This window comes from Bubalus bubalis, chromosome 7 (genome assembly GCF_019923935.1).
Source record: "Bubalus bubalis isolate 160015118507 breed Murrah chromosome 7, NDDB_SH_1, whole genome shotgun sequence".
NCBI classification, from domain to species: Eukaryota; Metazoa; Chordata; class Mammalia; order Artiodactyla; family Bovidae; genus Bubalus; species Bubalus bubalis.
The window spans coordinates 87,577,858-87,604,233 of NC_059163.1; the positions used below are offsets into that span (position 1 = coordinate 87,577,858).

Here is a 26,376-nt window from a genome sequence, read left to right on the forward strand (position 1 = left end):
ATCAGTTAATCCCAATCGTTTATAATATAAAATTGGCTTAGCATTTGAATATTTTCATTAAAAATACCAGGATATCCAAAGGTGTTACTACCTGGATGTGTGTGTGAGTCATTCAGTTATGTCCACCTCTATGTGCCACGCTCCTTTCTGTCCATGGGATTTCCCACTGGAGTGGGTTGCCGCTTCCTTCTCCAGGGGACCTTCCCAACCCAGGGATTGAGCCCACGTCACCTGTACTGGCAGGCGGGTTGTTAACCACTGAGCCACCAGCGAAGCTTAGGTAATAGATTAGTGGATAGTTATTTTGTGATGTATAACAATTTCAAAAAGCAGATTGTAAGAGACCATTATTTTTTTTTGTATCACAGGAAAAAGTGAAAGGTTAGGGTGAATCATGAGAGAAATTAGTTCACATACCAGATTTGATTAAGTAAATTTGATTTTCTCATATTTTCAGGAGATTAAAAATGGGACAAGATAACCCTAACCCTAACATTGGGAGATGAAAAGAACTAAAGTAAAATGTATTGATAAATGGACTGAAGTTCAGTTCCACTGTTTGTGAGCTGTGACTGAAGCCTCATCTGTCAATGAGGGATAATCCTATCACCACTTAAGGGTAGAGCAAGAATTAAATCATTGTGGGTCAAGCAGATAGAATTCAATAAATGCATATAATTTTATATATTTTGAATGTCTTAAAATTAGCGTATAATATAAAAAATTAAACAGAGTAACTAACATTTATTAAATATCTACAGTGAACCCAGAATTTTGCTAAAGTAGTTTAATATGGAGTTTTGATTAGTTTATGAACTGTACTAAAGAAGATGTAAAAACCACTATTATTACAGAGCACAAGATAATTCAACAAGTTCCACATTCTTTCCCGGCTCCAGCTTGGATCTATCACGAGCTCTAACCCTGTGTTGAATTACTGCTGCAACCTCGGGCACGTCATTTAACATCTTTAGGTTTCAGTTTTCTCATCCCCAAAATGAGAGACTTTGATTAAACTCAAACTCTAATGTGGCATTCTGCTATTAAAATTCTAACTAGGTTAGGCGACCTACTGGAATGTTCCATTTCAGAAGTTCTGGAAGCATTTCTATTTGAAAAACAAACTGCTATTCCTCCACGAAATATATACTATTTTTGCTGTATGGCTAAAACAATCAGGAGTAGTTTTGCAGAAAATGTGTACACATACTCCACTGAACATTGACTTCAGACTGTACAGACAAAACAACATCACATAACATACTTGGTTTTAATTGTTTATCTTACTCTTCAAAGGAAATTCAGCAGTCATGCAAAGTAGAAATCCTTATTGAAGTTTTCTAAATTGTGAGATACAGTGTTATCACAATTTAAAAGGAATAAAAGCAAAAGCAATACACCATTATTATGCAGATGACTTGCCTAGAAATATGTAGTTGATTAGCTAGACAGATACATGCTTCAGAGGAGGCAGCAGAAAACAGTGATTCTGGTCTTTTGAGGACTATATCCTCCACCCCAAAAGTTATGAATCCTTAGGTTTACGTTTAATTCATCCAGGACCATGGGGTAAGGATGGGGGGTAGATTGCAGCATTCAAAGTTAGTTACTGAGTGAAAATAGGAAAAAAATCTGTCATCAGGGTGCTTCAGTGATCTACACATACATAGCAAGAGGGCCTTGAATTAAATTTGATTTCTGGGTTACTGTAAGAAAACCATACCGTGAGCTCCCTGTCCTCTATAATTTTCTTAATTTTTTCCCAATCTTCCAAATTCCATCAACTGAAAAACTGATGAAAAACAGCTTTGAAATAAAGTGCCTCAAACCTGTTAACATCACCAAAAATGTATTTATCACTATGTTCATGTATAGACACAAAATATTTAGTGGGTATTGCAGAAAAAGTAAAAATATGGATATAAATTTGTCAAAATTGAAAATTGCCTGATTTGTAGACAATTGTAGACAATCTTCAGTATCCTGATCTTGATGGATGACTGTATAATAAAAATACTATAACCAGTAGTCTGATAAGAACTTTTAAAAACAACTTTATCAAAATAACATAGAATCATAGATATTTTTAGAACACTGGAATCATTCTATAGTACAATTTCCAAAATATCAAAAGTTGCATTTAAAGCAGTACTAGCAAGCAAATGCACTATTAATAAATTTCAGCCTTTGGTTCCCCTAGACTATAGCTTTAAAAAACTCTGCTAAGTGACACCTAAAATCATAACCTTTACTATAACTTGAAAATAGCTTAACCAATTTGCATAATTGCTGGGAATAACATCTTTCAGCTCTATGTAGCCCATTTTCTCTCAAAAGCAGCAGAGATACGGAGACTTATGATGAAGACAGCCATGAGGTCTACATTCATTTTAGCATAACCCCCACTTATTTCCAACAAAATAACAAATACCCACTTTCCCTGTACCATAATGGGGAGTTAGGTAATGGTCATGACGTGGAGACAATAAATCATTCTCCCTCGTGTGCTCCCTCTCTCGCTCTCTCTGGCTAGGTATGGTCACACTAAAGCATCCCGAGGCAAGGTACAGGGAGAAGGACATGGAGAAAGGGGAAGAGGGGAGGCAACATGTTCAGAGAAGGAATTATGCGGACGTTCACCTGCTGTTGTCACGATCAAGACATGGAGAGGTGCGGCTGCAACAGAATAGATACTTTAGCACAGAGAAGGAATGGATAAAGTGAAATATAAAGAAGGAAATCAGAAGTGACTTTCAAATGAAATATTTATATACCAATACCGTATTCACTGAAAAAAAAAAGGATGGAAATACAAATGAGATACAGCTCTATGAAAAGGCTGAGAGAAGACCCAGATATGGGGGCTATGGAGTAACTCCCAGGATAGGGAACTGGGATATAAAATCACTGGAGAGGCATTTGTGGCCTTATTCAACATTGGCGTATGTGGGTACTCAAAGTCTAAATATCCAAGAAGCTACACAACATCAAGGGGCAGTATAATGAAAGATAAAAAGTCTTTCATTTGACAGACATAGTTTTGCCTCCATAGCTTTTCGATCACACTTTTAGTATTTTCAAAATAATGGTAATGCCCTTTGGGCTGCTACATAAGAAATGCAAACAGAAAAGGCGCAATTTAAAAATTGGCTCCAATGACAAACAGCAGCATAAACTATAAGGCAGAGTAGCTAACACTAATTACCTACTAGAGGTAACAAAAACTACGTGAATGAAGTCTTGGTGCTTTTCCAAGACTTCCATCCCCTGTCTTCCTCACTGGTCACTGTTTGACCTCGCTCTAAGTCCTGTCTTTCATCCCTCTTCTACTTGAGGCTGCTCTTCCTCAAAACACTCCGTACCTTTTCAGAGTCCACTTGGGTTTTCGGCACCTGATGATTTACAGATTATGTGTATACTCTGGACCAGAAACCTAACTTGACAAAACAGTTGTTTCACTGCTTATGAAACAATTTTCTTCACCCCAAAGAATTTACCTTCGTGCACCATTAAAAAAAAAAGTGTTTGAAATACATGAACAACTAAATTAACTGCCACAGGTACTTAGATAAATATTGATGTCGTCAAATGAAAAACATCTTTAATTTCTATGAATTTCAAATATCAACTTCCACTATTTGAGCTAACATCTTTACATTTTTTTAAAAATAGACTATATTTTTTAGAGTAGTTTTAGGTTCACAGCAAAACCATCTTCAACGTTTTTATGAAAAAGAAGTCCTATAAAAGATTACTTTCCTATTGACTTCTAGTTACTATGTCTTATATACGACATCATGAACTGACATTTATTTGTTGGCACTTGGCTGACATTAAAAAACTATAACATTAAAGACTTTTGAAATAATACTTAAAATGAGTCACAAAACTAGCTATTGATAGGAATTTGTGGCTTACATCTGTTGATTCATTATGCACTTATGAAATGGGGAAGAAATGTAAAATTTAAGCTCTTGTCAAAGCTTGCATTGGATGTGATCATGGTTAGGATACTGGAAATAATAATCACACTGTGAATCAGTAAGGCAACTTCTTTAATAACAACAACAAAAATATTACAGTCAGCCTATCTTTTGCTAGATACTGGCTATATTTATTGGTCAGAACAGATTTTTTAATCACCGTGACCTATTCTCCTATTGTGATGAACACTAGTCATTGGAAACAGTAGAAATAAAAGAAAATAATGGTGCTTATTGGTAGAAGTTGTGTCTTCCATTAATCTAAAATCTCTTCATCTAATCTAATAGATCATTATCCACAAAATTAATGACATATGCATATAAAAGCTAACTTTATTATCTCCTCTATCAAAAATTATTTTTTTTCTTACAATTTGGGCAGGCTTTGAAGTGGCTTAGAATTCACCTAATTAATTAAAGATAAACTCAGCTCCTTGTAAATTACATAAAAACTATTACTCAGGAACTTGACGTATAATGAATAAAATTATAAGAAGTCATTTTTATATGATATATTATGAATACTATTTATATTAATATCACAGTAGCTTTCAAATACCATCAGGTTCAGAAATACTGAATTTTTAGTGTAACTGTCCATTCCACTGGAGTCATCTTTTGCAGTGTTCATTCAAATACTATGGTAGAAACACAATTTTACGATAGATTACGTGATAAAAAATAAGTCAAACACTGCCATTATGAATTATACCACATTGGTTATTCCCATTTAGAGAATTCAGAATACTTTTGTTTCACTAACTGGAAATTTGCTAAAGATGTGTGTGTGGATTGTATAAATACTAATGGCTAAAAATCTATTGAGTACTTATTATTTCTAGGCAAAATGCTAACTACTTAAGAAGCATCTAATCCTTAAGTCTCCCCTACGGAGTCTATAACATAACATTCATCTTATAGATAAATAAACGGAAGCACTTTACACAACTTGCCCAGTGTCGCATATTGAATGTCAGGGCCAGGATCTGAATTCTGTTTGGTATGATTCCAAAGCACACTCTTAACCATCACGTTATTGCTCTTAAGTAGACTGTCTTCCAAATTCAAATAACAACCCTCAGCAAGCTTCTTAAAGGTACTGGCTATGGCTTACTCATCTGTTTTCCTTAGTGCCTGGCACAAACTTTGGTGCGCTGCAGAATTCAACAGTGTGTGAAGAGAGAATACTGAAGTAAATGGAAAGGATAAAAAGATACTTGAGGTAACTAGTCATATGTTAATTACCTAAGTCAAACTTATAGTCGAAGCTTTATTAGGCAATGGTGTTCCTTTCTAATAGTCTACATAAAACAAATATATTTGACAACTGGTGCTTGTAGAAAATACCAATGGCAAGGCCCCAACAACAGAGACTGTGATAGAACTGGTTTCAGTTGGGGCCTGGGCATCAGTATTTTTAAAGCTCCCAAGTGATTCCCATGTACAGCCACAGTTGAGGATCAGAGTCAGTGATCATGTTTCATAGTAAAAAAAAATAAGGATCTTTAAAATCTTGGTCTGCAATAAGATAATTTTTCTCTGTTACATTTTGCTTAAAGTAATCTTGTCACTTTGTAGGCTGGACATGGACTTCAAATACTAGATTATGGTTTTTAAATTCTGACCTATTATCCATCAACACTCTAGGCCCAAGGTTTTTTTCTTACTATTGTTGAAAAATTTAGTATGTGATGTTATGCTTTTTGAACCACATATAGCTGTCAGATTTTAATTATCTCATTTTATACTTAAAATAAATAAATTTGAATGAGGTATAATTGGTTTTTATTCCCCTGAATAGCACTTGCATCAAGAACTAGCTTTCACTTATTTAACATAGAAGAGTATTATGATTATTTTCAATATCTATGTAACTAATTTTATGAGCCTTTAACAGGAGATCAGATTAAGAAGTCCCAAATTTTAAACTACAGTATCTTAGAATGCTTTCCTGAAAGGAGAATATTTTAGAATAATAAAAACAATAAGGGATCTATCACTCAAAATCATTCTGTGGATTATGGATAAGGAGTTTGAGATAATAATTTAAATCAAAATATTACATTTAGTTAGATAAAATATGAGCAGGGTTTAAAAAGTAATTAAAGAAAAACATTTTTAAAGTTTATTCATAATTATGGAATTGCTATACAACTTGAAACCATTAAAATGTAAGGAAAAGACCAATTGTAAAGAGTATTACAATTTAAAACCCCTTAAGGAATTTATATTACAAATAATTGAATTCTTCTAACTTAAGAACATCTTTAAGGATATTTAAAATCATTAACTCAAAGTCCTACTTTTTAATAAGCTAATATAAATAGGCAGCATTTCTTAAGTAGTGGCATATATATTACCTGAATGACTTTAAAACGATAATTGAGAACCTAACTGGTTGCACTCAAATCTCCCTTTTTAATATATTCCTACTTCAAGCATCATGTGAACTCCTCTGTATATCTGTATGACTCAGACTCCTGTAAACATTATTTTAAATGCATTAATATGCAAGGAAAGGCATTTATTAAACTAGTCAATCTTAGCAGAACTTTCAAAAGCAAATGATCTTGCCCCTATTTTCAAGGTATCTTAAAGACAAAACTATGAACAATAAGGAGGCCACAGGTATACTCTGGTTAGTTAACAAGCTATTTGACGCAGTTCTATGCGTTATTTTAAAACAATGGTCAGTTCTTCTATGCGGAATTCAACCCTTTTTGCTGGTCTGTTTGTGTGGAGAGACTCCATGGCGGATAAAGCGGATAAAGCATGACCTTTTTAAAAAAGGTCACTTCCCCTGTAAGCTAGCCATCAGCTAAAGCTACTGGACAAAGCTGTTATTTTCACTCATCTCTTTATACCTCTTGATCTGGATACACAATATTGATTTACTCACCCTGAATGAATAGGGCTGGAAGAAAGAGCCACGTTGTCCAAGTTCTCAGCGCCCCAGCTTAGACGATAAGAATTCCTTTCTGCCTCCTTGGCTAGACTTGTCACCTAAACACAAAGAACACTGGATTTAATAAGAAAGACTTTCTTTCAATTAAATTAAAATATAATGAACTTCAATAATTGGAATCACAGGAAAGTGGTATTACATGGAAAAACATTCATTTAAAAATATGATATGAGACTAAGGCATTTAAAAATATATCTTTATAATGCATTCCAATTTAAATTACATTACTGATGTAGGGTTACACTTGAGTAGTTGTCTTTGAAAAACATAGGTTTCATTTACTTCCTTATATATAGTCAAACTGATAAAATCATATCTAAAATTAAGTTCATAACAAATTCTACACCTTTTCCCATAGAAAACAATTTTAAATATTGAGAGACATATTTTAACCTGTACCTTTTATCTTATACTTTAAAATGCATCCAACCTTACATTTTCTTTTAACAGAGATTTCACAAAGAAATTGAGTTTTATATATAATCTTCACAGAAGGACCCAGTATAGCTTAAGACACAAGTAGTATATTATTTTAGAAAAACTCTGTTCATTGAGAAATGCAGCAAACTGTCTTTATGCTTTTGAAAAACTTGTAAATCTCTTATGCTAGGCTTATTGACTGAATTAAGACAGTTTTTTTTTTTTTTTTAGGTTAAAAAATCTTCTTCCAGACCTAGCCAACATCAGATAACGTTAAAAAGACCTCCAGAAAACAGAAACACAAAGGCAAAAAGTCACATACCTGGTGACTGGGGAGCACGACTGTGTCGTCGATCATGGCACTGTCCCTCAGGTAGGAGGCATGGCTCAGGGTGTGAGACCTGTCGGAACTGAAGGACCGAAGGCTGGTAGGTTGGCAGGAGGTCATGGTGATATACCGACAGCAGGAGTAGGGTTGGGAGGATGGAATGATGAGCCGAGCAGGAGAGTGAAAAAAGCGTGCTATTAGCTACCAGTGCAACTTCCAGGGGGACACAAATCGCAACCGTGGAAGAAGGAAACCCAGCTCTCTGTGTTGCCACACCTCTCTGTCCAGCAACTAAACTAACACATCTTTTGACTGGTTCCTACCACTCAATGGCCAGGGCACAAGGGAATCCAGAAGATAAAATTTGATACTCCTAATCTGATTCATTTTCTTCCCAGAAATGTTTTAAACCAGCAACTGTAGCTTACTGCTAGTATAAGAAATTCACACAGAAAGTACTCCCAGGATAGACTGCTTAAATCTGTGTTCAATGTAAATCTCCCTGCAGCTAGGAAAAATATTAGTAGAAGACAGTCCTAGGAGAGAATGAAACAAAAACATAGGTTTCATTTGCACTCCTTTTCCTCTCTCTCCACACCTCTTTCTCCTGCTCTCCAGCTGTGAATGACTGAATGTTGGTGCACACCCCTGGAAGCTACAGAGCGAGATGAATGGTGGCCAGATGCATGCTTCCTGTGGAAGCACTGTTTCTCCTGTTTGTTTCTGGTGTTTCCAATAAAGGGATTTCAAAGGACAGCACTGCTCCCTGTGCATGTCCTGTGTGTGGTGAGTGAAGCACCAAAGAACGCTGGTTGCTGTGGCAATGAGATGCAAGAGCACGAAAAACCGTTTCTAAGACCAACCCACAACACACGCGCACATACACATCTGCCAGCGTGAAAATGAACTGCCAGCGGACACTGACCAAAACTGAGGTTTGGCTTCACAATGGGATTTAGGCTTTGATAAGCAATGCTTTACATTTTTGGCAAATCTGAATTTCAAAGTTCTGAATTACATACTCATATGTAATGGGTGAGACTCGATATTTGCATAGATGCAATTTGGAGCAGGCAATGGCACCGCACTCCAGTACTCTTGCCTGGAAAATCCCATGGATGGAGGAGCCTGGTGGGCTGCAGTCCACGGGGTTGCTAAGAGTCGGACACGACTGAGTGACTTCACTTTCACTCTTCACTTTCATGCATTAGAGAAGGAAATGGCAACCCACTCCAGTGTTCTTGCCTGGAGAATCCCAGGGATGGGGGAGCCTGGTGGGCTACCGTCTATGGGGTTGCACAGAGTCAGACACGACTGAAGCGACTTAGCAGCAATTTCCTTACTTCCTAGTTAATTTGTACAATCAAATGACAAACACATTGGTATCTTAAATAAACTATATTTTATACATGTTAGCCCAAGAATTAAAGATCTGTATTCAGAATACTAGCCCAAAGCCCACAAGGGAAAATAAAGAGATAGGCAAACTTTCAGCTTATTTATGGAAGCAAGATTTCATTTACTTTCAGCTAGTAGGTATTTAGCCAGTGAAGCGCTATAGAATTATGGACTAAACATCAATTTAGCAGATCTATTAGTAGAAACTATTTTCTTTTGCAAATATACCTAAGTTTGTAAGCCATATATTGTCATCTTTCAGAGGTGTCAACATCTCCAACTATCTTTGAGGAAATCATCACTTGGTAGATAATTTATAGTAATTTGGGGCCTTCTCCTATTTTGCTGTAGGATCTATGCCCCCAAAGTAAATGCTGAATATTAGAGGGTAAGTGACATGAATTAAAAAAGTTAAATTATCTGATCCTATGTTTTTACACCTATATAAGTCTGTGTGTTTATAATACAATTAAATCTAAATAGAATTTGTCAATACACTATTTTATGCTCTACAGGCTCTTGGGGAAGATAGAGGCTCCTGACACGGCCATGGCAGGAGGAGCCTGGATGCCAAGCAAACTATTCACAGGGGTTTTCGTTCTGGCACCTGAAAGCAGCTTACACTATAGTTATTTTTACAGCTGTGCAGCTAGATTTTGATGGTGCACTTCATAAATAGGCTACTGTGACGAACCCTGGCCTGACTTTGAAATTGAGGATAGGAAGGGGATTAAACTTTTGGGAACAGGGGTCTTTAATCTCAGCAAAAGCTTGTCTCAACTGGTGGACTGAGTATTTTTTTTTTCCCCTGCTCCAAACTCCAAAGATAGCTAAAGATTCCCTTGTATGTGTTTTGTACCAGGCAGGACTAGGTCAACAGCTCTTCAATTCTATTCTCCTTTATTTTCTTTTGAATTGAACCAAGAAGGGAAAAACAGTAGAGAGGTCAACCTCTTGAAATGATATGTTGTCTATGGGCTCATCCATCTTCCCCCATCAAGATCCACTGGGTTTAGATGTATTAATTACATAGTCTCTATGCTCGGCTTTGAAATGCATAGATCCAGACGGTGACTCGATACATTCAAAAGTGCTAGATTTATATTAATGAACAGCACGAAAGGACCAACAGGCACTGGAGTACAGGAATAATAATGCCTGGTCATAACGGCAAGTAGAGGCTCCATCACTATGTAGACTTTACCCTTAAATGCAGCCATGGAATGGTAGAAACACAGGTCTTAAAGGGAAAATAGATATTTAGCTTGGATGGGAAAAAACTGAATGGATAAAAAAAAAGGTGCCTCAGTTAAGAGCCAGTGACGTGGCTGCCACCACTGTCGAAGTGTAAACTTGTAAAAGGGCAGCCAGGTCTCAACTGCCCCTCTCAGGGAGGCCCCATATCTGAGTGGAGGTGTGTCTGCTTTCGGAACGAGGTATTTAAGGGCTCCTTTGGGTGTGAATGGAAAGAGGTATTAATGAGGTTTTTAAGAGTTTCTTGGAACGTGAATTTAAAGCCACATCCTGCAATCACTGTATCAGTAATAACGGTGGATTACTGATATCTATCGACCTAATACCTGGGTCTACTTTTCAACTGGTTTTGAACCAAGAGGAGAAAAGGGATGTTGGTGCTATTTTTTGTCTTTCCTAGAGTCCAAACACCAAAGAAACACAGAGGGAGAAGACAGGAAAGAAACAGACAATATGATCACAAAAAGGAGATTAGGGTAGGGAGAAAAAGATGTTAGGATCTACAGACAGTGAGGGAAGTTAGAGAGACAGAGTGAAGAGAATGAGTAAGTTAAAACCATATGTCTGAATATCTCTACCCTCTGATTTTATTTTAGCTCTCTCTGTTTACTGCCTTCTAAAATGCTAATTGGTATTTAATCAATGTTTATAGTTCTAATTGCTCTTTTTTCTTTTTTTTTAATGTTTTCTTTTTTTTTATTTTATTTTATTTTTAAACTTTACATAATTGTATTAGTTTTCTATGATATCAAAGAATCTACTTAAATGAAATGAAGTGAGAATACTCCAAGAGTAAGGAAATTCTTCTCTCTAAAGGACTAATGACTATAATTCAAGTCTCTGGATCAGAAACTGTCTACTCTGTTTTAAAACACTGCAAGTAAATTCAAATATTTTGCAACAGAATTGCCACTTTTAAAAAATTAGGTCAGAGGTGGTGCTGTTCAGTTAAATTTGCAATAACATATCTATAGAAGTGTAAATTTTTACATGCTGTTCAGCTAAGGGATGAGCCAAAAGTTTTTTTTATAATCTTAAATTTATACTTTTTCACCATGATACAGCTGCTTTATGGACACATATTAGGTGGTAACAAAGTTTGCAATTTCACTGCAAAGTGTAATAATTACTATCTTAGTAAGCTGCAAGATTTATTAGAAATTCAATTAATGGTGCTTTCAAACCTATTATAACAAGTGAATATCCCAAAATTCAATGTGTTTGCTTTAATACATGGGGAAGCTTCTGTGGTTCACTGTTATTTAGCTCTGTACTGACTCTGAATAGCACTTTTTAATTTGTAAGCAATAATAAAATAAAATGGAAACAAAATCCAGCTAATCACATCTTGGTTGTGTTCCTATTCAATGTAATCAAAGTTTAGCTGTTTTTATTCCTCTGCATCCATATACATTTTAGGCATCAGAGGAATTTTTTCTATCATCTCCAACTATAAATAGGCTAATTACATTTCTTTTGGAGAAGGAAATGGCAACCCACTCCAGCGTTCTTGCCTCGAGAATCCCATGGACAGAAGAGCCTGGTGGGCAGCAGTGTATGGGGTCGCGAAGAGTCGGACATGAGTGAGTGACTTCACACAAACACCTTTCTTTTGGGGAAGCCGTGCTAATGTTTGATCAACCACAAGGTGGCGCTGTGACAATTAAAATAAAATCGGGCGGGGGCGTGTCACGGACTTTCATCTAGTAAAATATTCCCCCTTCTAGCTCAAATATTAATAGATACTCAATTTAATACATAAAAATCCTAATTTGGGAATAAATCCATAATTCTAGAATATAAGCAATCCTTGCCAAAACACACATGCGCGCACACATGCACGCACGCACACAAACACACAATACACATATATTGAGCAGTGAGCAGGAAAATATGGATGTATCCAGGAAGGTCATGTTTTCATGATATGCAATTAATACCTACCTGGGTATGGTACTATTGAAAGCACACCAAATAAAGAAATGAGAAGGAAAAAATGATTACTGAAAAAGATAACATACTCAATTGGCTAAGCAAAACTAAAAAAAAAAAAAAAAAAATTGCAACCATGAAAATGAAATGCTGACTATAATGCCAACTTGGAAAGGATGAATGCATCTGGTGTTTTACAAACGCAAGTGTGGCCCCGCACAACCGATCATGTCTTTTTTGTTTCATATCCCCTGTCTTTACAAGCTGAGAAGTATTCAGTTTAGGTAGAATCCTCAAACCACTGATACTCGTCTTATAGAAAGCAATGTTCTAAATCTTTCTCCATACTAAGTATTTCAAAGTAGGCAAAAGGATCAAGTTAAGCACTTATTCTTAACAAGAGAAATCAAGCTGGAAAAAAAAGGATTTTTGGATAACACTAACATGATTATTCACAGACTACTGTGAATTTTTGCAAGGCCATAAATATTTCATTGCAATTTAAAGGCTTTCAAGAATCTCAGATTGTAAGGCTCAAATCAATCAGTGTATCAAAATTCAGAATCTAGAACACTGACCCCTCACAAGCTCCCTTACCCTCACTCTCTGAGCAGCTCCCTCTATATCCTGATCCCAAGGACCCTCTCCATCTAAGTCACTGAAGCCAACGAGCCAGTTGGGTCTTCTTCCTCTTCCTCACGCACCCCATAAAATCTGTCACCACATCTGGCCAGTTTTGCCTCACTGATATATTCTCAAATTTTTCATTTATAAAATTCTCTCCAGGACTGTGACCACCCAGGTTAAGAGTTCAAGTGTTGTCCTAGCTACTGCAGTGAACATTGCAGCAGTATTTTCTCAGATGGTTACTACTGCCAGAGGTGGGTAGCCCTTTGACAAAGCCGCTGAAATCCACCCTCTGTCTCACTGTCAGAGATCCATCCAAAATGCAGACGAGGCCTCCCCTCCTTCACACGTGCACTCCAGCCGCGCTATACTGTTCCACTACTGTTTCTCTCACACACCACAAGCCTTTGCTCACCTCACCAAAGCTTCAAATGCCCTCCCCGCCTTTCCTCACCACTAGTACTCATCATCCCTTCTCGATCTAAGCTCATCCGCTCCAGGAAGCCTGAGCCTCAGGGGTCCAGGTGCACTGCGGTACCACTGGCCTCATTTTTCATGCCATTAGATTATGAATTCAGCAATTATATCTTAGTCATCTTTGTACCTCCAGCACCTACCACAAAGCCAGTCCAGAAAGGCACTTATGTGCACATTGAATTAAAAAAAAAAAAAGATAGGAGGAAGGCATTAGTACTCAAGGAAAAACCCAAGGTAGGCTTGTTTTTTCCTAATTATCCCTTTAAAATGGACTAGGCTTTAAGGTATTTATTTCTTACACTCCACATATGCTGGATATAGCCAAAAATAGAGCCAATATTAAAATTATAAACCTGAGATTACTGATTGGCAAAAGATATTACATTATATAAACAATCACACACAATCTAAATTGGCAGTCATCGATGAGGCACCATGGAATGTTCTTAGTTTGTCTCAAAAATTAATAAATACCTGATGTGCTAGTTAGTAATTAACCCCAAAATTGATTGTATATTTCAGAATAAAATGTAAACCTCCCTGGATCTGGTGATAAAACCTGGTCTCCGTCAGATTTTGCTCAGATTGCTCTTGGTATCCAGCCTCTTGGGGGATTCTATTCCAATTTTTTTCATAAAACAGTCAGTTCCAGGCAACGTTTCCTTCTCCATTTGTTATTTTTAAATCCTTCTTCACAGTATAGTTTGGTTCACAGAAATGATTCCACTAACAAAAAACCCCAAGGGGGTTTGGGAGTACCTGTAACTGCCACTGAGTAAAGACTGCCCATAAGGCAAAACCGTCCTTTTAATTTGCCTAGAGAAAAAGTTGTAGATGATTGAAAGTATCATACTTTAACGGTTCAGAGCTCTTTATTTGTCATGACTCTGCTTCTTACTAAGTTAAACTTTCACTAAATGACTTAATCTCTCTAGGCCTCGGTTGCCTTTAAAACGGACACAAAGTTGTTAGAGAATGCCTTAAGATAATACACTAACCGCCCAGAGGACAGGACGCCTGTGAAGCGTCAATGATCCTGTCTACAGCGTCATCTCAAAGGGAGCGCTTTCGGTGAATACCTGTCGGAGCGGCCCCCCTCCAAGCTGTAGCGCAGGTAATTCATGCCGTCCAGGAACTGACTGCTGGGGAGGGAGTCGTCACCCAGCTCCTTTAGGTCCTCGGGTCTGAGGTACTCTCCCCCATCACCCGTCATGGTATCATCACCTTGAAACAGAGAGAGGCGGAGACTTACTTGTTGAATGCAGTATCGACTACAAAATATGATTACAATTGTGGAAAAAATCAGCATAATAGCATTTCATCACTGAAATACTGCATACTGGAAAAAAGCAGAACACATGCAATTAAAAAGTGCTGAAACTCGGGGGAACAATATTTGACCCATTTTCCTATTACTTAACAAGAAGAAATAATTACCTGAATTGGAAGTCTTTTAATATCAGTCAACCTTCTTTACTCATTTTTTATCATAATAGCTGATTTTATAGCTTTATATTTAACTTAATAATTAGGACAATATGTTCAACTTAGCTTCTGAATGTGGTTTCAATAATTTTATACACAGTAGCCAGCATTAACAGTCTTCATGTAACCAACAACATGCTAAGAAATATCTACTGCTCTAAAACAAGTAAGAAGTGTACTAAATGGAGTTAATACGGCTTATATACAGATACTAGCAAAATACGCACATTAGGAAAAGAACACTAGAACGAGGTGGGCAGATTGTGACATTTTAATAAACAATCAGGGATTTAGTTTTAAAAACATTACAGAGCTTAGAAAGGATGCTTTGGGATGGCTTCCCAAAGGTGAAGTACCAGGGAAAAAGCGAGCTAAGTAACGAAGCAGTGGCAGAAAGCGATGACTAAGTGTGGTAGTTGTCATTTGGAAGCACAGATGGCGAGAGCACATTCCCTGCCCATGCACTGGAATAGAATGCTTTCAAAAATACAGATTTCAGGAAATTCAATAAATGATACCTCATTCACACAAATGCTCTCTATACCATTAATGTGCTAGAATGGGGGAATAATTTAGCTAAGAGAAACTATTTTTGAAGATCCTTGAAGGGCACTAATCACACAAAGCCTGAAAACCTATGTAAGGGAAAACTTGAAGGAATGTACTTCATTCTTATAAGTTAAACATTATTTTAATTTCTTCTGTTTAACTATTTCAAATCAGCACTAACTTATTTATAAAGACACAGCATCAAAGAACCATAAAAGCATGTCTTCAGCATTTCATCACTTCCCTGTATACATGATCAGAAGAGCCCATAATCAAAAGATTATTAGCTTTCTAAATTACTTAAAGCCAAAGACAGCTTGAACAAAAGATCTTCCAGTGAATACAGATGCAATTTATTCACCACTGGAGGTTTTTCTCAGAATCATTACGCTTAATATTTAGCAGTTACAAGTCTCATCATTAAAATTACTTTTTATTTTTCCTCAGTGAAATAATTATATTTTTATTTAGTTTTCGTTGAGTGAGGCTACCCAGAATAGTAATTAAAAGTTGAGTCTGTAAAATCAGATAGACCTGGTTTAAAATTCTAATTCTGCTACTTACTGGCCAGTTAATCTTCCCATGAGAATTGATACTAACAATCTATCTCACATGCCAGGGATCTGAATTAAATAATACACAAGGACATATTATAGAGTTCTAGGATATAATATTACTAGGTATTATTTTTGTTAATACAAAATGGTCAAAGTGTTGACACTCTGAAATATAAGCTAAACTTCATTTATGCAAAATAATTTTTCAAAATATATAAAGAAAAATATAATTGCACTGCTTAAACAGTTCATAAATCTGATTAATAAAAACATGAGTAAATTTTTAAAATTAATTTTGTTAAACTGGTTCCCCCTCAACTCTTGTATATAATCTCTTCTTCAAAGTGTTCCCTCACAAAACCAGACTCAGCAACAGCAGCGACCCACAGATAAATAACAATACAGATGCGCGTGAAATGCATGATGCTAGTTAACTTCAAGGACCAAAAAGGCCAAAGGATGGAGAGATCTCTTGTAGTGCAGTGGGCTGAGCAGTGTCCCCCCAAAATTTCATTTTGTCAACTTGGAGCCCCAGGATGTGGTCTTATGTGGAGTCAGGGTCCTTTAGTCATTTAGATGAGATCATACGGGATAATTTCAAAAAGAGTGTTTTCACAAGCGACAGAGAAGGACACAAAGAGACTCAAAGGAGAATGCCATGTGAATGCAGATGTTAAAGAGATGTGTCTATAAGCCAAGAAACACCAAGGGCTGCTGACAGGCACTGAGGCTGGAAGAAGTGATCAAGAGTTCTTCCCTACAGCTCTCGGAGGTGAGCATGGTCCCACCATGGACTTCAAGCCTCCAGACCTGTGAGGGAATAAATCTGTGGTCATTTGCTGCAGTAGTCCTAGGAAATTCCAGGGAAGCTGCAAAAGGGAATCGCTGAAGAAGGAATGGGAGTGGGTCAATTGCTTGGGGGCAATTGTGATAGGCAGCAGCTGCTGTTTCTAAGTCGCTTCAGTCGTGTCCGACTCTGTGCGACCCCACAGACGGCAGCCCACCAGGCTCCCCCATCCCTGGGATTCTCCAGGCAAGAACACTGGAGTGGGTTGCCATTTCCTTCTCGAATGCATGAAAGTGAAGTCGCTCAGTTGCTCAGTCGCTCAGTCGTGTCTGACTCTTAACGACCCCATGGACTGCAGCCCACCAGGCTCCTCTGCCCATGGGATTTTCCAGGCAAGAGCACTGGAGTGGGTTGTGTGATTGGCAGAGATGAGTGTATTTTAAGTGAGAGGCTGGTGTGTGAGGGGTCATGGAGGGCAGCAAAAACAGTATGAATATAAGAGTGACATGCATTACTTACTGAGAGAATACTGAGTGGAATGACTTAGCATTAGTCAGTGTTCATGTTGGTGAGCAATGGGAAGAATCTACGAAGAAAGTCGGTCTCTGAACACAGCAATGAGATCAGGAAGCTTGGACATTTTATTACAGGACTTGTGGGACTTTCCACTATTTCTCCCTCTTGTATAACTTGTAAGTCTTTACACAGGAGTATTTTTATGAGTCAAATAAGTTGGGATTCCCCCTTGGTTTTATTTCTGGGAGACAAAAAGTTCTAAGACAATTGTAAGACTTGGCTTATTAAAACACAAGTATTGATTGGATATAAGCCTAAATTATTTCAGAAAGAAAATGCAAGTTTTGTTAATCTTTGAGAAAACTAAGTCTTATTTATGAAAAAGTAGAGGGAATGGCTGAATTCATGGTTACATATAAAACAAGCTGTACTTCATGGATCCCTTGAGCAAAAGGCCTACAGAACTATTTAAAACCCAGAAGTGCTTGAATGTACTCTCTCATTCTTGCTCTATCCCCCACTCTACTACCCCAACCCTCCTCTAAGCTCCAGCAATCAAATAGTTGAGCTTTGCCTTCTAGCATCAAATTCCTAATTTCACCCAGACTGAGGCATCCTACCCATCCCCAGAGTCAACAGGCTTTTGCATTTCATCTTGCTTCTCATAATTTGCCAGCTTTCACCAGTCTCTTAGCAACCAAGATGGTTACAGAGAACAAAGACAAGTCACAATGAGCTTCAATTTCTTCTTGAAATTACTCACAAGTGAAAGCATTAGCCGCTCAGTCAGGTCCTACTCCTTGCGACCCCATGGACTGTAGCCCACCAGGTTCCTCTGTCCATGGAATTATCCAGGCAATAATACTGGAGTGGGTTGCCATTCCCTTCTCCAGAGGATCTTCCTGACCCAGGGATCAAAGCTGGGTCTCCTTGCATTGCAGGCAAATTCCTTATCACCTGAACCACCAAGGAAGCCCCCAAATTACTCACAATTCCTTAATAAAGTAGGGCTTACACTTCAGGTTCTCTGTCTTATTCCTCCCCTTTTTCTTCCCCTCTTGTCATCCCTAAGTGGACAGAAGGTTTACGTGGTGAAGGAAAGAGAAAAGAATGTCACTCAGCCGGACTCACTCCCAGTCTGGAGAAGCAAGGCCCAGTGTCAGCAGTTTTACCTTGTAGAAGATGCAAATGGACTTAGCCTTCCCCTCCTGTGCATGTAGTCATATTAAAAGACAGAAAGAAAGCAACTGGAAGAGGACACTTTTATCAAATACATCAAACTGAGTGACTGTGGTGATAAGTCAATGCACAAGTGAAAAAGCCCTTATTTCACTGAGTTCATGAGAGAGTGGATGTCCTTTACATTCTCCCACATTTCTGCATTTTGATGGTTTTATTACAATGCTATCTGCCTAAGACAGCTGCTACATTAAAAAAAATTGCCTCCTAGGCTTTGTATTACCAAATGTAAAGTTCAAGGGTTCAGAGACCCCTATGGTGGCCTTGTGTCTATCCTGATGCTCGATTATGTTTCAGAGTCGCTCAGTCACGTCCAACTCGACTCTTTGCGACCCCATGTTCTGTAGCCCACCTGGCTCCTCTAGCCACAGAATTCTCCAGGCAAGAATACTGGAGTGGAGGTCCTACAATATAGCACATGGAACTCTGCTCAACATTAGGTGGCAGTCTGGATGGGAGGAGAGTTTGGGAAAGAATGTATATGTATGTGTGTGGCTGGTGGGCTTCCCTGATAGCTCAGTTGGTAAAGGATCTGCCTGCAATGCTGGAGACCTGGGTTTAATTCCTGGGTTGAGAAGATCCCCTGGAGAAGAGAAAGGCTACCCACTCCAGTATTCTGCCTGGAGAATTCCTTGGACCGTTTAGTCCATGGTGTTGCAGAGTCAGACACGACTGAGCAACTGTGACTTTCACTTTCATGTATGGCTGAGTCCCTTTGCTGCCCACCTGCAATTATTACAACATTGCTAACTGGCTATACTCCAATATAAAATAAAAATTTTAAATAAAATAACAAAAAAGAGAATACTCGAGTGGGTTATGATTCCCTTCTCCAGGGAATCTTCCTGACCCAGGGATCAAACCCAGGTCTCCTGCATTGCAGATAGACTCTTTACCGTCTGAGCCACCAGGGAACACTTATGTCTCAGAGAGAAATGGCCAGAGACGCAGAATCCCAACATGCTGGTGTTAGTGGCCTGATGCTAACCTGATGTTGGAATTACCTGGAAAGGTATGTACTTAGGTACTATTCTTGCCATGAAACTCCTCTCCCAGGACATGTGTGCATAAACCATGCTATTTGATAGTGTCTGCAGTGTGGGATGGAAAGCAGAAATGTCTATAGAAATTAATGAAAAATAAGTCTGGGGAAAACATGATACAGTTAATGCTTTAAGTGTTATTACGATGTCCAAAAAAGGTGTCCAAAAAAATAAGACAATCATATTCTTGCCTTTCAACGTGGTAAGTAAGATGACTTCTACAGTCCAAGGCGAGCCTATCCCAGCCTTTAAACTCTTACCTTCTTTCATCTTCCTAAACTCCTTGTCTGCTAGGTCCTTTATCTTCGACCTCTGCTTCTCTGCCAGCCCCTTCTTTCCTCAGAAACATCCATGTTTCTGCCCTCTTTGAAATACAGTAACCTCTTCCTCCAACTCTTAGGCCTTCTTTATTTCATACTCTGAGTCCTTTTCCTTTCACAAACAGAGGCTTTCTGTTTTTACAAATTAATCAGTGGCCAAGAGGTGACTTCTTTGCAAAACTACCCTTCTTAATTTCTCAGATGTAAATCCTCCCTGGTCTTCCCCCTTACATCGGAGTCTTTCTTTCCAGTCTCCACTCTCCTTAAATGTTGATACTTCCCTTTCAAACTTTCTTCTTATTTGATATGCAATCATGTGTTTTTAAAATGTCAAAGATCACCTATATTTTGCTTACACACTTTCTGCATCCATCCCAAACCTCTCTCACAAACTCAACACGCACATTCAAATGTTTCCAGGGCTGCCCCACCTGAACTTGCTATAAGCATCTCAGGTTCAGCATGGTGACCCCCGACTCATCTTCTTCCCCACCTTCCTCTCTATCCATTTGCTTCTCTCTGCAAATTCCCTACGTGAACACACAGTACAACTACTTCCCTACCTGAGCCAAGGTGGGGAAAAGGGATACAGGACTACTTTCAAGTAAGATTCTGAATTTAAATACTTAACCCTTATTTGTTAGTTCTACAGGCTTGGAAAGAGTTTATGACAGGGTGGTTATACACCAGCATTCTTTGTTTTATCAACTTCCTTATTTATTGTAAAACAAATAAACAAAAAGCAACCCCCCCTTTTTTTTTTGCATCATAACAAACCTAAAGTGAACTTCCTTTCTGTTTCTTATATTTGAACAACCCCTTCCCTGACATTACATATTTACTTACTTAACAGAATTCTACTTACTTAACAGAATTCTCGGAGAAGGCAATGGCACCCCACTCCAGTACTCTTGCCTGGAAAATCCCATGGATGGAGGAGCCTGGTGGGCTGCAGTCCATGGGGTCGCTAAGAGTCGGACACGACTGAGCGACTTCACTTTCACTTTTCACTTTCATGCATTGGAGCAGGAAATGGCAACCCACTCCAGTGTTCTTGCCTGGAGAATCCCAGGGACGGAGGAGCCTGGTGGGCTGCCATCTATGGGGTCGCACAGAGTCGGACACGACTGAAGCGACTTAGCAGCAGCAGCGGCAACAGAATTCTGACTTCCAGATTTTAGGAGTTAATTTGTTTTTCATTGTATTCTCCAATTATTCCAAACAACTTCATGAAAACCCTTTCTACTAATTGTATAGCATTAATGTATTGCTTGCTTTCAAAGTTTCCTGTTTTAATATCCGGAAACTAAAGAGTCCTCACCCTTAGGTGAGTCTTTCTCACCTGAAAAAAAAAATGAGGGGAAATGCACAGTTGATCTCATACGGATGCTTTGGGGATGCGATAATGCACCTGGCACTGTGATGCTTACTGCTTTCTCTTCCCTCAGATATCTGCTTTCCACAGCGAGATCCGTATGTCTTAACGCAGCAGCCACACTGGCTAGATTATTTGCCTCTCTATGTCCCCCTCTTGTACTTTCCTATCTCAGGACCTTCCGTCCTGTTCCTTTTCCATGCCCTAAAACCTGCGCCACCCTCCTACTCATCTCTCAGCTCTCAGCAAGTCCATGCGACTGTGCTGGGTCCTGCTCGTGATGTTCCCAGGCAGATATGAAAAGTGGATGACATAGTGCCTTCAGTTATGCTTCGTGAGTTCATACATTGCATCTCCATATATGTTCATCTTTGATTCTGCCACGGTACCAGTCATAGAGCTTACACACAATAACATGACTTTCACCATCTGTAGATTGGATTCTTGAATGGAAAATTCTGATTTCTTCACTATTGCAAGTTAGCCTGTTAGGACATCTATACTTGGCTTGAATACTCCTGAGTATTGATACACAGACTATTATTAAAATGGTAGAGTTGTAAAGAAAACAGGGATTAGCTAATACTGTCCAAATACATGCAGCTGTACTTCACCCATATGAATGATGGTAGGTTCCAAGAAAACATTTTAAACTCACAAAAAATTAAAGGACTGGCAATGTCAACTAGTCAAACTCTTTTATACTAATTGTACTAAAACGTTACTTCACAATACTTAGCTACATTCTACACAAGAAAATTATTCAACTTGAATTTCTTAGTAGGGAAAAAAAGCTCCCTGGTGGCACTAATAGTGAAGAATCTGCCTGCGATGCAAGAGATGCAGGAGACTCAGGTTTGATTCCTGGGTCGGGAAGATGCCCTGGAGAATGGACTGGCAACGCACTCCAGCATTCTTGCCTGGAGAATCTCATGGACAGAGGAGCCTGGTGGGATGCCGTCCATGGGGTCACAAAGAGTCAGACACAACTGAAGCGACTTAGCATGCAGGAAGCCACAGAAAGCTTCTTCTCTCACCATGAAAGATATTCTTGATCATTCACCAATATTCCTTCAAGAGTTCTTATCACTAATAACTTTTAACATGTAACAGTTTTAACAAAAGTATATAAGATGCTATAACTAGATCTTATGTTATGCAATGCATAGGTTCAAGAGGTTGTTTCATACAAATGAAATTTCTAAAACCTCAGTAAATACTTTGGAAGCATTAGCTATTGGAATTCTTTATCAAATATTTTGGAAATAAGTAACTATTTTTAAATTAAATAATCACTACCTAGTTTATCTCATTTATAAATTTAGATTTTCATGTAATAGGTTTCCTTAAAGTGGTACCACATGTATTTTGGAGTCTTCTTGATAGAGAGGATATTTTATATTATTCATTTTTCCCTATATGCCAAAGTCTCCCCTAAATTTTTAAAGATTACTTTATTCCCAGGTAATTAAAAAAATTAGATTATAATTACCAACCTAATATATTTTAAACTACATCTAAAACATATCTTTATCCAAGAATGGTATGACTACATATTCAAGCAGTCTAATGAAGTTAATATGTTCATGCTAAATCAATGTCAAGTTATCAAAAATTAATTTTTCTCTAAATTTGTATTCTTAGAAGAAATATTAGTTTCTAAAAATATTTCTATAGTGTCATTAGATAATGTAATTAGTTAATAGGTCTCAATAATAGTTTCAAATCATTAATATTATAGTATAAGCAATTCATGGCATTAAACTTCCAAGTTAATACAATCCACACATTCATATGCATATGTAAACAATTCCACTCATATTACACGTGCTATATAAAACAAAACCAAAAACAGATGAGTATTAGGCACCCAGATGTAAATATGAAGCAAGTTGCTTCTAACCAGTTAAGAAAAATTAAAAGCAAAGACAGGCTTTCACTCCAACAATTTCCTCAAAAGGTACCTGAATCACTAAGGACTTCCCCATCAATAAAGTGGTCACCAAACTGTTTAAAAGCTGTTCAACATGTAAGTGAAGATAAGAAAGATGATCACACAAAGCAAAATATAGTGTGCAAATACGAATGCAGAAAATTGGCAAGTATTAGGATGGAACACAAAATTATCATAATAAATATCTGGAACCATTATTTTTGGCAACATCTTTTAATTTGACCCAACATTTGTTTGTTCTTATCATAAGTTCTTACAAAAGTTGAGACAACTCAATGTCTGTCACTGATAAGTGAATTAATGAATTGGTTTCAAACGAGGGGATCTCAATGGAAAGTCTGACCTTATGATTTTATCGTGAGGAACCTAAAGAAATATCTTTAATATTTCTCCATAAAAGCAATTAGTCCCTAGTGCTCCTCATAGAGCTTCTCAGAATTTTGAAATCCACTGGCTTAGATAATTTTTATCAACTTTAAAACTATAGCAGGCACATTTTCTGACTTAAAGAATCAAATCTCAGGTTTAATTTGTATGACTTACTGCTGTGCTATTTTTAACCTTCTTAAGGCTCTTTTCTTCTGGATTTAAAGTAGATTCTGTGTGATTGAACCAATTAGAAAGCAGAAGTTTCTCAACATACCATCGATAAAACATGCTTTAAGTTCTTTTGCTTTCAGGCATTTTAATAAAAAACGTATTTTAGCATAGTTAAAATATACTAACAACAATTGTATTATCAGGTAGACATTTTAACAGATGGTCAATTTCCAGTTTCTTTCCCTTTTCCCAGTCCTGTTATTTAGTAAGTCATTAAAGATAACATTAAACAGAATCCTCCCTCCCCCCAAATTGAAAAAGTAAATTATTGAAACAAAGGTGAAAAAGTGACTTTAAATGCTAAGATGTTGTCATCTACACCCACTGTACCAGCTTCATCCCTGAAAAAAAGATGATTTCCTTCATGTAAGATCAGTGACATATGTCATAGAAGACTGAAAAAAAGTCTTACCCTCTTCATCAGAAACATCAAGAACCTCAGTCATGGTCTCAGGAACATTTAGCTTGTGTTTTTCAGTGATAGTCTGGAAAGACAAAAATCATTAATGTTCAACTTAAAGGAGAACACAGTCAGTAGCATCAGCAAGTGATCAGGCCCTGAGCACGCCATCTTCTCCATGTGGACATTCTGGAAGCTTAGTCTCTTATTCTCCTTTACGGAAGTTCCTTTGTTCTTTCTAAAGATAAATGACCATTTATTCCAGTGAAGTTGTTAAGAGAAAGTTCATTATTTTGAGTTCCCATTTGCAAAACACATTCTTTAGCAATGGCATTAGAAGCCATGTGGAGAAAGCAGATTCATGTTTTCAGGGCTTCCCTAAGATGGACTAAGTTATGTCTCTAGACAACCTTTAAAAAGCAGCAGTGAACACAGGCAATCTATTACAAACAAAACCATTGGTTAGAAGTTGTAAGCAATGTGACAGACTTGGGCAGAAAATGTGATGCATCTGTTCTGGACCAGAAGATCAACAGTGGACAGTCAATCATCCTTGTAGTCTTTCACTGGGCTACATTCTGACTTGCTGCTTAGCTGCCTTCCATAGTAGCACCCCAGAGCTGACAAATTCTCCGCCTTCCAGCCCTGACGGACCAGGTAGGGTTATGAGACCACGCTCTGGAGTCTGGCTGCCTAAGTTCAGATTCTAACTTCATCACTCATCAGCTATGAGGCCTTAGCAAGTCCTCTATTTTCCATGCCTTAATTCCCTCATTTATAAAATGGGAATAATACTACTTCCTAAAACTGTTATGAAGATTAGATGAAACAATATATAGAAGAGATCTAAGAACAGAGTTTAGAATACAATAGTATTCAATAAATATTAGCTAGCATAACTTATCATAATAATTTGTTATTAAATTAGTCTTAAAAACAAAGGTCCTCTGAACTTTTTAGTCATTCAGGCACTCAAGAAACATTTTGAGTGCCTATTCCATGATAGGCACTGTTGAGACACCAGGGATACCAAGGTGATTAAAAACTAAAGATAAAAAGTCAAATCCCACAACTTTAAATATCACTTAGAGATGGCTGAGTCTTTTTTTTCTGTATCCCTGTCTCTTGTTTCTGTATTGAAAGTGTATTAAGTACATCAATTGGCATAGCCATGAGAACATTCAAATACTAATCTCTCAGAATAAATAGTATAATCTTCAACTAAAGACACCAAAATACAGTCAATAGGTTGTCAAGGTTTTTAAACTTTGCTGCATAGATATTCCAGACTTGTTTGTCTTTAGTATCCCATTACCAGCTTGTTTCTTTCCAAAAGCAGTAAAGAACTTCAAATATATTTATAGGGAAATTCAGTTGATTAATTTGAAAATACATTTATATGTGTGCTGTGCTTAATCTCTTAGTCATGTCTGACTCTTTGCAACCCCAAGGACTGTGGCCCACCAGACTCTTCTGTCCATGGAATTCTCCAGGCAAGAACACTGGTGTGGGTTGCCATGCCCTCCTCTAGGGGATCTTCCCAATCTAGGGATAGAACCCAGGTAGATTGCAGGTAGATTCTTTACCGTCTGAGCCACCAGGGAAGGCCAATATACAGGTATAATTTCTTTGTAGTAAGAGGGATTGATTAAATCATAACGTGATACTGAACAACCTTTCAGTGGCTTCCCATTTTCTTCAGAAAAAACATAATACAGTTGATCCCTAAATAATTCAGGTTTGAACTGGATAGGTCCACTTACATAAGGCTATTTTCCAAAAGTAAATACTACATTACTACATGATCCAAGGTTGGCTAAATCCACGGATGCGGGACAGGGCATGGCTGACTGTAAGTTACACTCAGATGAACTGCCTAGGTTGTCAGGGGGTTAGATGAACTGGCTCTGATAATGCCTGGTGATGTAGCCAAAGGCAGGGAGACCACATTGCTCCCCCAACCCTGCATCCGTGTTGGTAGCCACGTTCTCTTACGCCTCTGTTTTCCTCCCGTATCCTTTTTTTTACAAGAAATGTTCTTTATCTCTTTTCTTGGCTCATGTAAGATGTAACTTCCTTGGAGAAATACTCCTTGACCCTCCCCAATGAATGTATTTGTTTAGCCGTGTTTATCTGCTACTACTCCCTCCTACAACATCATGTGAAC

At 37.8% G+C, this 26,376-nt stretch overlaps 1 protein-coding gene across 50 annotated transcripts in view; it reads right to left on the reverse strand.

Annotated features, from left to right (window-relative positions):
- Positions 1-26,376, reverse strand: part of ANK2 (ankyrin 2) — a 700,483-nt gene that overhangs the window by 56,768 nt on the left and 617,339 nt on the right. For 15 of the 50 annotated variants that reach the window (XM_044946103.2, XM_044946112.2, XM_044946098.2 and 12 more), the window contains 6 exons: positions 24,222-24,294; positions 23,220-23,273; positions 14,464-14,608; positions 7,691-7,793; positions 6,883-6,986; positions 2,641-2,676 (listed from right to left, as the gene is read on the reverse strand). In XM_044946103.2, the coding sequence (XP_044802038.2) occupies positions 2,641-2,676; positions 6,883-6,986; positions 7,691-7,793; positions 14,464-14,608; positions 23,220-23,273; positions 24,222-24,294 (515 nt within the window). Of the gene's footprint in view, positions 1-2,640; positions 2,677-6,882; positions 6,987-7,690; positions 7,794-12,292; positions 12,305-14,463; positions 14,609-23,219; positions 23,274-24,221; positions 24,295-26,376 lie in introns of all 50 variants that reach the window. The other 35 variants (XM_044946113.2, XM_025290686.3, XM_025290692.3 and 32 more) reach the window with 8 other exon arrangements.